Source organism: Solanum dulcamara, chromosome 6, assembly GCF_947179165.1.
Source record: "Solanum dulcamara chromosome 6, daSolDulc1.2, whole genome shotgun sequence".
NCBI classification, from domain to species: domain Eukaryota; kingdom Viridiplantae; phylum Streptophyta; class Magnoliopsida; order Solanales; family Solanaceae; genus Solanum; species Solanum dulcamara.
Window position 1 is genome coordinate 37104104 of NC_077242.1, and position 13795 is coordinate 37117898.

The 13795-nt window shown below is 37.5% G+C and overlaps 2 protein-coding genes across 3 annotated transcripts; one reads left to right on the forward strand and one right to left on the reverse strand.

The window, feature by feature from the left end:
- Positions 1–1182: 1182 nt before the first annotated feature.
- LOC129893481 (protein WEAK CHLOROPLAST MOVEMENT UNDER BLUE LIGHT 1-like) lies at positions 1183–10101 on the forward strand. Of its 2 annotated transcripts, XM_055969018.1 has the most exons (4): positions 1183–1367; positions 5276–5329; positions 6724–7675; positions 7945–10101. In XM_055969018.1, the coding sequence occupies exons 3-4, from the start codon at positions 6737–6739 to the stop codon at positions 9814–9816; spliced, it is 2811 nt and encodes a 936-aa protein (XP_055824993.1). In that variant the 5' UTR covers positions 1183–1367; positions 5276–5329; positions 6724–6736; the 3' UTR covers positions 9817–10101. The 2 variants fall into 2 exon arrangements, with proteins under 2 accessions (XP_055824993.1, XP_055824994.1); XM_055969019.1 differs by lacking the exon at positions 5276–5329.
- A 501-nt stretch (positions 10102–10602) lies between these two features.
- Positions 10603–12450, reverse strand: LOC129893483 (photosystem I chlorophyll a/b-binding protein 5, chloroplastic). Its single transcript, XM_055969020.1, has 6 exons — positions 12002–12450; positions 11731–11863; positions 11551–11663; positions 11351–11455; positions 10965–11053; positions 10603–10891 (listed from the first exon to the last, which is right to left on the reverse strand). The coding sequence occupies exons 1-6, from the start codon at positions 12220–12222 to the stop codon at positions 10749–10751; spliced, it is 804 nt and encodes a 267-aa protein (XP_055824995.1). The 5' UTR covers positions 12223–12450; the 3' UTR covers positions 10603–10748.
- Positions 12451–13795: the final 1345 nt, after the last annotated feature.

Sequence of the window (13795 nt, forward strand, 5' to 3'; positions counted from 1 at the left end):
GCACTCAAGCAGACATGTTGACCTTCTGCCTCCTTGAGCACTTAAACTCCCTCTTTATATATATATATATATATATATATATTTCTAACAGCGCGATGCGTCAATAAGTACACTAATGAGAAAGAAGTGGGTTGGAGCTAGGGGTAGAAAAATCAAATCCAACCTGTTCAATTCGTCCAACCAGTTTAAGTTTGGATTGGTTATTGACTCGTTCATTCATTAGCTCAACTCATTTCAACCCATTAAAAATTGAATTGATATGTAACACGAATTGACTAATGAGAAATCTTATAAAAATATTTTTAAAAAACGTTTTTTTTTCAATTTGATATGTTATAGATAGTCATAATAAAAAAACAATAATATTAGGTACTAAAATAGTTTAAAAGAACAAATAAAATAATTAAGCTTAGTAAAAATTGGATTGAGTTAGGTCTTGACCCGTTATATAATCCATTACCTAATCCATTTTGACCTAACCAGTGTTGAACCAAATAATTTTGGATTGGGTTGGGTCTTGACCCAATTGTTGTCTTTTTAACTCATTATGACCCGCCCAAACTTGACTCGACCCGCCCAAACTTGACTCAACCCGCTCAATTGCCACTCCTAGTTGGAGCAGAAAAGGCTTCTCAACTAGTCCATGCCAATAATTTGAAGGGAAACTTACATAGAAATACTATATTAAGAAAATACTTACCATTTATAGCAATAACATTTTGTTTTCACTAAACATTTCTAATACAATTCTAATACAATTTTAATACATATCACTGAAAATAATTTATAAAACACATATAATACAATTTTTATTCATGAATAGTATATTTAACACATTTTAACACACTTATAATATATTGCGTTAATTTCTTACCAAACAAGCATAATATATTTTAAAACACTTATAATATATTTATATTGCATGCATAATTCACTTTAATACATGACAAATTTATCATAATATTACTATATATTGCTATAAATAATAATAAATAAAAAATATAGTTAAAATAAGTAATTATCTGTTAAAAAATGTTTATTCAAGTAATTTTTCCTAATTTGAATTTTTTTTTAATGATTGTGCGGGGATGGTTTGTTTGAAACACGCGCAAGAAACACAGCGAAAACAGAACAGCTCTCCTTAATTGGCGGTGACTTTTAGATATTGTAATGTTTATTTTGAAAAGTAGACATAATTGGAAAAAGACAAAAAGAAAAGGAAGGTAGACGAAGAGGATCTTTGAGGTCCTCTACTTCTCCTCCTTCTTCCTTTTTCCAAACCACTGTTTTTTTTCTCAACAGTCAATTATCTTTTCTCATTTATTGTCTTGTTTTGGGAGAATATCAAGAGACAGAGATCATTTCTGGTAATTGTTGCTATGTTCCCAATCTTTGTTTTCTTTCTGTTTTAATCAACTAATGGTCAATTATGCTTGTCTATAATTGGAGCATGAATATGTTTCTTGTATAATTGTTTGATTTAAATGTTTGATGATTGTATGCCAGAAAAAATAAAAGAGCATACTGGAAATGTTATATGTATATAAACAAAACCAAGCTTAGCTCACAAATTGTATCCTTGTTGTTTGGGCTTTCCTATACTAGGGATGGTGCTTGCGGGAATTAATTGATCTTGTGGGTATTAATTGTTTAGCATATGTATCGTCCCTCTTTCATGAGGGAGACCTTATATAAGTAGTCCTGTTCATGCTTTTAATTTTAAAAATTTGCTAGTTTTGTCCAGTTATACCCGCGTTGACCAGTTTGTCATATATGTATGTGTCGTAAGGAGCTCAATCAGATGAGGTTAGACGGTGTCAAAAACCACAACTAGTCCTAATGTTTTTTGTTATCTACTCTTAATACTATCATGTTTATCTAGGAGATTTAATGCAACATCATATCTTTAATAAAACATTGTGCAGAGTTTTCAATAACTATCAACTCCTACATTTAAAGCAACTCAATCGTTCACCAAGTACAAGACAGATATAACTTCATGAATCTGGAATCCAACTGTCAATGACTAGCTAATTGTTTATAGTATAGGATGTGGGGTGGATGTTATTACTAAAACATGGGGTCGGTTTTAATTAAGTTGCATTTTGTCTACCAATTTTTCAAATACTTGATTCAGTATTACAACACCGTGAAAGTTCACAACAGATGCATCCCTAAACTGGGCTTTTATTTTTTGTTCCTGCTGGTGTATGGTCTATGGTTAGGTGTGCTTAACTGGTAGCAGCCTCACTGACAAAGTTAGTTGTCATTTTTCATTATGTTAGAACTACATGGTGTTCTCTAGGTACTTATCACGATCCGACCTAGGGCCTAGTCGTAACTTGACGATTAGAATTTCGAAGAACTCCAACCAAGCCTCTTAGCATATTATTCATGAGCATGCATAAGAAAATTAAACAATAAGCTAAATCAAGATACGGAAGCCAAAATTTTATATAGAACATAAATCTCAAAATGGGAAAAGCGACAACATAAACTCGTACTATCTAACATGCCTCTAATACTAGATGGGGGCATGTGACAATCGCCTAGCTCACCCAATAGACAACATAGAGTAATGAAGTATAACTGTCAAATGAGAAATAAATGTCATGTCCTCGAACTGTGAGGACTCACCAACAAGAAGCTAATAGTAGACTCTAGCCACGAGCGGGAGGAGGATGAACGTGATCGTCGGTCCCTATATTATGATACAATATAGGCAAAAAGTATGCGTTAGTACATGAAATGCACCAAGTATGTGAGAATATGCATGAACAATAATCATAGGACATAGTCAATATGAATCATGAGATGCAAGACCAATATCTTTAAATCATGTCTAAAATCATAGCGTTAAAATTCATTGGTCAATACATCAAAGGAATCTCATAATCATCATAAGAACTCATACCTCAACTGAAACTGTGTGGGATAGGACCTTTAACCGACATATAAGACCATACCAGCTAATACATAGAATTCGATGACTCCTGTATCAAGACAGGGGAGGCTACCTTGCTAGGGCATACTCCATAAGTAACTCATTTAACTAGGCTATGTGGATCCACTAGCTTTGCCATATAGGCATATGTAAATCTACGCGGGCAACATAGTTTGAGACTAAAGGTTGCTATTAGAATTTTCTTGGGTAACTAACTGCTTTATCGGACTGAACCCCACCTAAAAGTCCTCTCGGTGCTTAGTCAATATCCCAACGGAACTCATAAAACATGATCATAGACATCATAGAGAAAGATAGTAATTACCTATCAATCCATCTTTACAAACATCATAAAATAACTTATTTAGCATCATCATAGTAAAATCATAGGATTAGCTGATCTATCATATAACTCATGCAATGTGGGTGTAGGTCTTCCATCATTACATATTTTTGATCATAAACATCTTTAGGGACTTCACTTGCCCTATCTTCAACTTTACTTGAAACATCATAGAATCATCATTCATGAACTTCTTTGCATAATGCATCTTTAATTCATAGCATATAGCTTTCATAAAATATAACTTGAAAATCATGATCATATCTCATATATCATACTTGAATTTAGCATATAGCATGGGTCATTGAAATTCAACTTGAAATCATGCAATATGATGTGAATTATGCATAATTAGACTAATAACACTGAAATATATCATAATTGAGAAGACCCAATGCAAATCATGAAATTAGGACTTTTAATCAAAGAAATTACAATAGGAATTGAGGAGAAATTTTTGGGGTTCCATGGGTGAAAGGTAACCATGGATGAAGTCCCACATACCTTAACCTTGATTAGCCCTAGATTGTAGATATTGAAAGCTTGACCTTGAAGAACCCTTTTGAATTTGCTTGAGAGAGAAGAAAACCTTGAGAGAAGACTTGGGAGAAAAAACTTCGGGGTTTTGGGAGTTATGGAGAGAATGAGAGAGTTAGAATGCTTTAGGGTAGTTAATAGGTATGAACTTAGTCCCAAAAACCGTCCACATTCATTAATGAAGTATTGGGAAAAGACTAGAATAACCCTCGTTACAGCTGAATTCGGGACCCATAACGGGCCATCACCATGGATCGTGAAGGGCACCACGGTCGGTGGTCCCCTCCGTGGTGAGGGACTTGAGTTTTTTTCTAAAAAAAAGGCTTGGGAAGGCTTCCCACCACGAGACCCACCACGGCCCGTCATGGGCACCATGGCCTGTGGTGGTCCTCCATGGTGGTTGCCTTGAACTTCAAATCTTGGAGTTTGCAGGAAAGTTTCAGAAGTTCCTCCACGGAGACCTACACGGTCCGTGGAGGCTACTACGGTCTGTGAACTTGAGGCGTGAAGAGGATTCTGACAGGGGCCTGCAGGGGGTGTCCACCAGGGAAGCCTTAACGGTCCGTGGACCGCACCACGGGTCGTGGTGGCCTCACGTGGTTCTCTCTCAGAACACCACTTGGCTGGGCAGGGACCATGGTAGCCTTTCACGGCCCATGGTCATCTTCACGGCCCGTATTGGGTCTCGTGAAGACCACCTAGTGCCCAAAAGCTGAGTTTTCTAAAATTTCATCTTTTGTTCCTCGTTTTATGACTTTCCAACTTCCGGGGTCTTACAGTACTATTTCCTAGCTAATAAACTAAATAAGTACACATTTCAAGTTTGTGTATTTAGCAATCATAGTTTTTTTTATGATTAGTTGTCTCTTTTCTAGATTTCAAAGCCAAATGAAAGACCATCTGCTACCCTTTATGCATATGGTTAATCTAATTGGAGGATGAAGCTTCCGCGTGATTTCTGCATGCTGTTTAAGGATTCTTGCATATCTAACTTATCAGTTCGAAATAAGTGTGACCCAAATTCAAGCTGCTTTCATATTTTGATTGGTTTAAAGACACAACTTATATGCCTACTCTTAATGTGCTAAGCTGCTGTTGTGGTAAGCTCCAATTGCACTAACACTGTGCTAGTCATGCATTAATTTGCTGATGAAGTTTATGACTTTGACATTATCTGCTATAAAGATTACTGAATGAAGAATCTTGTAGTGATGGATAAAGGAAGATTCAATCATCTAATGTTTCCCCGAAAAGTTGATTTTTGCTATTCCTTTCCTATATTGGGGGCCCGAAATTTATCCTACAAACTCTAGTTTTATCACTTGGAAACCTTGAAGGATGATTTTTTCCATGTCTACTTCTACGTTTTCAACTGAATTTCCTGAAGCATTTTGCTGCACAAATTGATACTGCAAAGCTACTAAGAACTGACTTCTTTTTTCCAAGTGCAGCAACCATACCTCCAGCATGTGCGTTAGTACATATAAATAGAGTAGACATTTCAGGTATTTCATCTGATTGTTCTTTCAACCTATTGAGTTTGATGTGTGATGGAAGTTTCGTATATAATGTATTTGTAGTTTTGTGAGAAATGTCTACCAATGTTGGTACAGGAAGTGCAGTTCAGAAGTTTCTTTAAAGATTGCTTATGTTCCTGCTTGGAGCAAACACAAGTGGAACATTTAGTTATATGGAAAAACTGATAAGCCTTAGAAGATGGCACGTTAGGAAGAGAAAAGGAGTTCAGGCAGCATTTTGCTTTAAAAGGTTCCCCCACTAGGAGTGAGCATATACAACCCAAGGATTTGGTTATATGGAAAAACTGGAATAAGCCTTAGAAGTTTAAATTTCACATGGACGATCCTAAACTAGGATTAGTCTCACCATAGAGTGGTGTGTCCTTATTCCTTAATGAGAGTGCTGAAGAAGAGAAAAAATTTAAGGATGACAATAAGTTTCACAGATGTATTTTTTGTAGCGTTGACTGGCTACTTTTTAATTTCTCATTTTCCTTGTTGGTTTTGTTTTTTCTTCTTTTCCCTGGCTTCAATGTTGTTGAGGAGGAAGGGGGATGAATCAGAAGTACAGCTGGATATCTTTTTTATTAAATCCGTAGCATTCATATGCAGTGAGTTGTAGACCACAACTAGATCAAAAATAACTGCATAAAAAGTAGGGACTGTACCTCTATTGTGTGATCTTTTACTCCTCCCTTATGCGATTCATTGATGAAAATATTAGGTGATCCATTAGATAAGTTAAACTCGAGTTAGAAATGCACTTGCCGACAAGACTTTACTAGTTATTTAATTATCAAATCCCTAGTACATTTCTTTTTTAAATTGAATAGCTTGTTTGACTTCACTTCCTTCTATAAGTAAAAACTGTCTCATAATTCTTTATTGAGTGTGTGTTCAAATAAAATTACTTGATGGGAAGTGTGTCCTCATGTGGGATAGTACGAATTGTTTTGTTTATTTCGCTGGCAATGTAAAAATGATATTGCATTAACTAGTGAATATAGGATAAGTATTCCATTTACAGAAAAAGATTATAGCTTATTTGGATAGGAGGAAGTCCATCATATTATTAGTAAGGTGTGTTGCCCTAAACCTTCTCGCAAAAGTTAACTTTGTTTTTGTTTCAAACAAGCAATCCTCAAATGAATGAATGACTGTATAGAGGCTAGTGTAGAAACTTCAAAATAGGTGATCTTAATATTGTACAGAAAATGGTTGCAGTTGCTTAAGTTTAAGTTGGGTCTTCAATAACTGCCGTTTGATATCTCCAATTCTGTAGTTCACCTCCTGGTAAAATGTTGGGAGGTGTTTGATTACTTGAGAGAGGTTATGTATCCCCTTACTTGTCGTTGCCAATTTTATTTTTGGGTTCATCTCAGCTCTTAATTGGAAATGGAAGATACAAAAGATGTGAAGGGAAATTCTCCCCAAGGATGTGCTCCTCAACCTGAAGTTTCTGTTCCAAAGGACGATCAATCCCATAGTGCAACTCCAACTAGGCAACATATGAATGAAACAGCGAACTCTGAAATTCCGGAGTCGTCCGTCGATGCTTCTCTGCATTCAAAAGAATCTTCTGACAGATTTTTGATGGATGATAGCCATATTGATCCAACGGGAAGGTTAATTTCAGCATCTTCCATTAAATCTGATGGAACAGGTGACATTTCTGAAATAGGAAATCTTCAATCAGCTGTGCCAACAGTTCAGCAGGAAGCCTCACCTAAACTGGTAGAGGATCTGAAATCGTTGGAGCCTTCAACAGCTCTTTCAGAAGCTAGTTCATCATCTATATTGGATGCAAAAGCAAGTGATTCATTGCCGCAATCATCTGATGGTGGTTCTGGTGGTGGTCTTTTGAATCAATCAAAAAATACTACTGATGGACCAACAGAAGAGCAAGATGCTTCACCTTTATTAACCATGAATTCAAACTCAGCATCCCTAAAAGAAAAAAACCAAAAAGATTCTTCTGAACACATACAATCTGATCCTTTAGAAGTGGAAAAAAATAATGTGTCTCTACTTCAGCAAGATAATTCTCCAAGTGTTACTCATGTTTCTGCTGATACAGCATCTTTATCCACTCAAGAACAAAAGCCCGAAAATACTATTCACGTAGAGGTACCTAACACTGGTCAGTCCCTAGCCAAGGCTTCCTATCTCACAGTTAAGATTCCAGAACCCAGTGCCCATTCTAAGCATCCTAATAGCTCTGTTATTAACAGAGTTAAAATTGACACAGCAGCACCAATTGAATCTGTGAAGCAGGCAGTTTCCAAGTTTGGAGGCATTGTTGACTGGAAGGCTCATCGAGTACAGACTGTGGAGGTGAGTTCATGAACCCTTAATATACTCATTGAATCTCAACTAAGGAAGCCATTTGGCTGTCAGTGAAATGAGTGTCTTGAAAGCCACTTTAGATGATACTATCTAATGAAGGATTGCATCTGCAATTCCCCTGGGATATTGCACCATAAGCGGTGACTATTTAGATTTTATATTGATATTTTAAATCTTGGTGACCTGTACATTCATCTTTTGGACATCTCTCGCACTACAAAATTTTCAACTAAGTCTTCCACTTCTGGATAATGCAGAGAAGGAAAGTTGTCGATCAAGAACTAGCGAATGTGCAAGAAGAGATACCATTATACAAGAAACAGTCTCAGGCTGCAGAAGAAGCAAAAATGATGATGTTGAAGGAACTAGATAGCACCAAAAGACTGATAGAAGAGTTGAAGCTGAACCTGGAGAGAGCACAAACTGAAGAGCAACAAGCAAAACAAGACTCAGAACTTGCCAAGCTCAGGATAGAAGAGATGGAGCAGGGAATTGCTGATGGGGCTAGTATTGCAGCCAAGGCGCAGCTTGAAGTTGCTAAAGCAAGGCATGAAGCAGCAGTTTCGGAGTTAAACACTGTGGATTATGAGTTAAAAGATCTTCATAAAGAGTATGATTTATTGGTGTCAGAGAGATATGATGCCGTGCAAAAAGCAGAGGAAGCGGTTTCTGCCTCAAAGAAAGTTGAGAAAGAAGTGGAGGATTTGACTATCGAGCTCATCACTACAAAGGAATCTTTAGAAGCTGCACAAGCTACACATTTGGAGGTGGAGGAACACAGGATTGGAGCAGCAATGGCAAGAGAACAAGATACTCTAAATTGGGAGAAAGAACTAAAGCAGGCAGAAGAGGAGCTTGAGAATCTAAACCAGCAAATACTGTCTGCGAAGGATCTCAAAGCAAAATTAGACATTGCTTCAGCTTTGCTACTGGATCTCAAAGCTGAGTTTGCTGCTTACATGGAATCAAAGTTGAAACAAGAGACGGTTGAAGATGGCAATTTCAGCAAACTGTCAGAACCAGAGAAAAGAACTCATGCCAAGATACAAGCAGCGGTTGCCTTGGCTACACGTGAACTTGAAGAAGTGAAACTCAACATCGAGAAAGCAACAGATGATGTAAATTGCTTGAAGGTTGCTGCAACTTCATTGAAGGCAGAACTAGATAAAGAAAAATCAGAACTAACTTCCATCCAGCAGAGAGAAGGCATGGCATCAATTGCTGTAGCATCTCTTGAAGCTGAGTTGAACAGGACCAAGTCAGAGATTGCCCTTGTGCAGATGAAAGAGAAAGAAGCAAGAAGAGAAAAGGTGGTGGAGCTTCCCAAGAAATTGCAAGAGGCTGCCGAAGAGGCTGATTGGGCAAAGTCACTTGCACAAACAGCTCGTGAAGAGTTGAGAAAGGCAAAGGAAGAGGAAGAGCAAGCAAAGGCAGGAGCAAGTACCATGGAAAGTAGACTACTTGCTGCTAATAAGGAGATAGAAGCTGCAAAAGCTTCTGAGAAGTTGGCGCTAGAAGCCATCAATGCTCTGCAAGAGAGTGAATTAGCTCGAAGCACCAATGATGAAGATTCCCCATCTGGAGTAACACTTTCTCTTGAAGAATATTATGATCTCAGCAAGCTGGCCCATGAGGCAGAGGAGCAAGCTAATAAGAGGGTGGCTGCTGCTATCATCCAAATTGAAGTAGCCAAGGAATCAGAACTGAGAAGTCTAAGCAGGCTGGAGGAGGTTAATCGTGAGATGACTACTAGAAAGGAAGCTCTGGAAATTGCAATGAAGAAGGCAGAGAAAGCCAAGGACGGGAAATTGGCAGTCGAGCAAGAGCTGAGGAAATGGAGGGCTGAGCATGGGCAAAGGCGGAAAGCTGGTGAATCTCTTCCACTGTTAAACACTACCAGAAGCCTGAGAACGAGCTTTGAGGAGAGTAAAGCATCGAAAACCTATGAGCGTGCACCAGAGGCTGCTTCACTACATCATAGGTCAAGTCCAAGAGCATATGAGCAAGCAAGTAATACTGAAACTGATACATCTCCAGAAGTGAAGATCCCAAAGAAAAAGAAGAGGTCCTTCTTCCCAAGGCTCTTGATGCTTCTGGGAAGAAAGAAAGCACAGGCCAAGACAGCATGATGTGCTTTGGGGTTTTAGAGATTCTTGTCATTTTATACAACTATTCCTATATTTTTCTGGTTATTTGTCTTGGTTGATGGATGTAAATTCTCACTGCTTTTCTGTGTACATCCCCAGCATTATGTATTGTACAATATCAAAATACTTCTCTCACCTTTTGGAGGGCTGTTTATAGAACAGAGTAAGGTTTTTATAGGTTTGGCCGCGGAAGTCAATAAAGTGATTCTGTAAGTAAAGTATCTGCTGCTTCAACTGTTTTATCCTACTAGTTCTCAGATTCTAAAATATTAGGTTTCTTGGCAGTATGGGTTGTATAATTCAAGTATTTGCTAGTTTTTCGTATCATTTGGTATGCCCTTCGATGTTAAACACCTAACCATCAGAAATTTTTCCTTTCCATTGCGATAGTGTTTTGCTTGTTTTCCGCTTTGTTCATGCAATCCTGATCAAATGCTGTAATGGATAGCAAGAAATGTGCATGTTGACCATTTCTGTTGGGTAGAATATGCATAAGTTGTATAAAGCACTTATACAGTCATTGTTGGAAAAATACTTACCTGATCTCGATGTTTAGACCAAATGAAGGAATTTAACCATAAGAGAAACGTTATATGCAAGACGTGTTGCATTCACTGATTTGGCGCAATACTTGGTGCAGGTACGATTATTACTCGGTGTGGCCTAAAGATCATCCTCAGATAACCTGACCTTTGATCTTTGTGTTGAAACCATATGATATCATCTTCTATCCTATATGATAGCGTATAATTTCCTTCATTTCCACTGTTCTCTATATGTCCTACTATTATTATATAGTAAGAAATGGAAGGACATGGTTGAAATACACATAAGTTTCTTATACAAGGTTTCTTACTGAATGACCTTTGTATGAAAACATTCAAGTATGTCATGTTTTAAACAAACTCCAACAATCAAGAACTCGATGCAGCAATGGTTTGAAGAATGGTTTTGTGCCATGGATTGGAGAGATGCTCGATCAGATTGTCGATAGGACCAACATGAGTAACAGAAGCCTGGACGAAGATACCAAGCATAGCTACCATAGCTAGGCGTCCTACAAAACAGAGGGAAGGATAAAAAATGGACAAGACTTGAAAGCACTAAAAGAATGATGCATCTCAACGAACCGTTTTTAATCTCTTTCAGTTTCCAGTCTTCAGCATTCTTGATATCTTTTGCAATTCCAAGAGGATTCAACAAAGGGCCACCTGGATACCTGCTAAATGTAAGATTTCTGGCTATGCTTAGTAGGAGTATAAGGCCGCTCATTGGCAAATTCAAAATCTCAAGTCTTTGCGTTCAGAATGGGTATTTGGAATATAAGTGTAATTATATTGTATACATCTTAATTTAGTATCTCTGTACATAGTTTGGACAGAAAGCAATGGGTTTAGTTGAACCCATAGTACTCGGGGTGGATGAGGATCCACCTATAGAATTCTTCCCATACTTCCGCACTAACAAGGGCAAGCCTTTCTAGTATAAGGATGGCAAACAAAAAGATTTAACTCACCCTGGTTCAAGGCCTTCGAGTGCAGCTTCTAGTCCAAAAAAGGATCCAGGTTTTGCTTGAGAGCCAGGATCAAGAAAATCCATATACCTTTTTGTTTCAACGAACCTGTAAAAATACGAAATCAGACAAAAGGAAAGTTAGCGCAGGTAGTATATAGATTGTCCAGAATCAACATTCTGTTGACGGGTTAAACGTTCTACCCCATCAATAATAGTTGAATAATGAGCAGAGTTGTTGTGCTGGCAAAGTTAAATTTTGTAGCTCCTGCTTCATACCACACTGGCAAGTCCCTTATTCCAGTCACACGAAGCAACTAAAAAGAATGACCAGAAATGTTAGGTTAAAGTGAAAAAATGTTGCACAAGTATTAAATGACTTACATCTGTTAAAAGAATTCCAGCAACCCCAGCCATGGCAAAGCGGGCATGAACAAGTTCTGCTTGTACATACCATCTCAAACTTTCAGGATCCTCTCCAAGTCCTAGTGGATCAAAACCAAAATCTCCGGCAAGACTACAAAAGGATTTTAAAAAAAACACAAGTATGATGAGCCACTAAGTAGGAAATTTCATGGCGATTTCTTTGTTTTATTTCAAGGTGCTAAGAATGAAGAAGTTCATTAGTAGGCAACGAATACTAAAGGGAGCCTACGTTCCATCAAGATGAGGCGGAGGGTCAAGGCCAGGAAGCCATGTTGGCCTTCGCTGAGCTTGAACCACCGTTATGCATGGTGTTAGAGAATGTCCTGTTCTAGCACTACTCCAATTAATGCCTTTTACAGTTACACAAGTTTTACGTATACTCTTTCCATGAATAGATGAACTCGGCAATAATGTCACAACTTGGAAACCTCTTCCCACTGCAATCTCCATATATTATTCTATCACACCACTCAACAAACAAACTCAATTGGTCATGAGGGAATAAGCAACAGTCCACACCACAAATGATATCCAAAGCGTGGCTTTGTAGCGTTGCAAATAAGATTGGAGGGGGCCCCACATATCTCTTTTTTTTTCTCCACCACAAGTTTCATGAAATAATCTTTGCTCAAGGTGTTTGGATCAGCTATTAAGTGATGGATTGTTGTGCTTTCCAAGAGATGGCTTCCATATTGGATGAGTGGATGTATATTAGATAGTTATGAATGAAGTGGGCTCAAAAGCTATCACCTAAAATGGGTTCGTTGTTAAGAGACAGGAGAAAATTGAATAAAAGGTGTCAAATAAGTGTTGTCTTTGTTTTTGGTGATTATTTCGGCCAGGGAAGGTTAAAGTTACTTTAAAACTTATTTAAGTTAATTTGGGACTAAATTAGTATTACAAAAACTTCTTAATCTTTTTAAAAATACAAAGATGCCCCATTTCTCTGTTAGCATCAAAGTGTTTTGAATAATGACTTGACTTTTAGTCACAGGAAATCAGTACAACAAATCAAAAAGGAAAGAGCATCTGTACAGAAAGGAAGAAGATCAATCAAGGCAAATCACAATTAGCTGATTTAGTCAAAGGAGAGAAGATCAAGGAATCAAGGAAGAGGATAATCAAAGGAATCAGGAATCCCGTAGAACAAGGAAAGAGAATTGATCCCAGCTATCAAGGAGAAATCAAGAATCAATTGACATCAGACGGACAAGGAAAGATTGCGGACAAGGAAGAAAAGATTGCGGACAAGTAAAGAAGATTTCTGTACAAGGCAGAAAAGTTTGAAGATCCTACAACTTAAGAAATACATGGACATATCTAATATGGACATGTACACTCAATCAAGAAAACATTACAAATCCTTGATTGAATGAAAAATTCCTTGGGTTTTTCAATCAGAGCTAACAACTATTTCCTCAGTGCTGGATATAAAAGGCCTCTTAACTCCATTAAGATAACTACACAACTTTACTTGAATTTGTACTCAATTAATTCTTTCATCTTTCATAAATACTTTGTACTCTTGTAAGAATACCATTGTAAAAGAAAAAGAGAAAGAAAGAGAGAAGTGTAGGTTATACAGGTAGAGGATGTGTCGATCAGAAGATCAATTGATTAGAGACAAAAGTGAAACTCATTTGTACTTTCACTATTTACGAAAATCTTTAAGGGAAACCCTTGTAACGCAAGGGCACTGGAAGTAGGCACCACATCGATGTTCCGAATCAGGATAAATCTTTCTGTCTTCATTTACTTTACCCTATTTATATATTACTTTGGTTATGATACTTACCTGCAAGTCTAGTCGACTACACCATCGATATAGTCGACTACTTAAAATTTTAAATTCGCCCCCCTTTTAATCTTCAATTGGTATCAGAGCAGGTCTTACACTTTTAAGTGTTTAACCACACTTGAGAAAAGATCAATGGAAAATTACCAGATCCCTGGCGCAATTCTTCAGGACGGACACTCATCAAATCACCCTCCTTACTTCAACAGTCAACACTACTCTCACTGG

Bases quoted from the DNA above. Each gene is read 5' to 3' on its own strand.
- LOC129893483 (XM_055969020.1), bottom strand. From the start codon at position 12,222: ATGGAGATTGCAGTGGGAAGAGGTTTCCAAGTTGTGACATTATTGCCG. The intron at 11,054-11,350 runs GTGAGTTAAATC...TACATTTAGCAG, and splicing joins CTCGAAGGCCTTGAACCAGG to GTATCCAGGTGGCCCTTTGT. The intron at 10,892-10,964 runs GTTCGTTGAGAT...TCTGTTTTGTAG, and splicing joins ACTGAAAGAGATTAAAAACG to GACGCCTAGCTATGGTAGCT.
- LOC129893481 (XM_055969018.1), top strand. From the start codon at position 6,737: ATGGAAGATACAAAAGATGTGAAGGGAAATTCTCCCCAAGGATGTGCT. The intron at 7,676-7,944 runs GTGAGTTCATGA...TGGATAATGCAG, and splicing joins ATCGAGTACAGACTGTGGAG to AGAAGGAAAGTTGTCGATCA.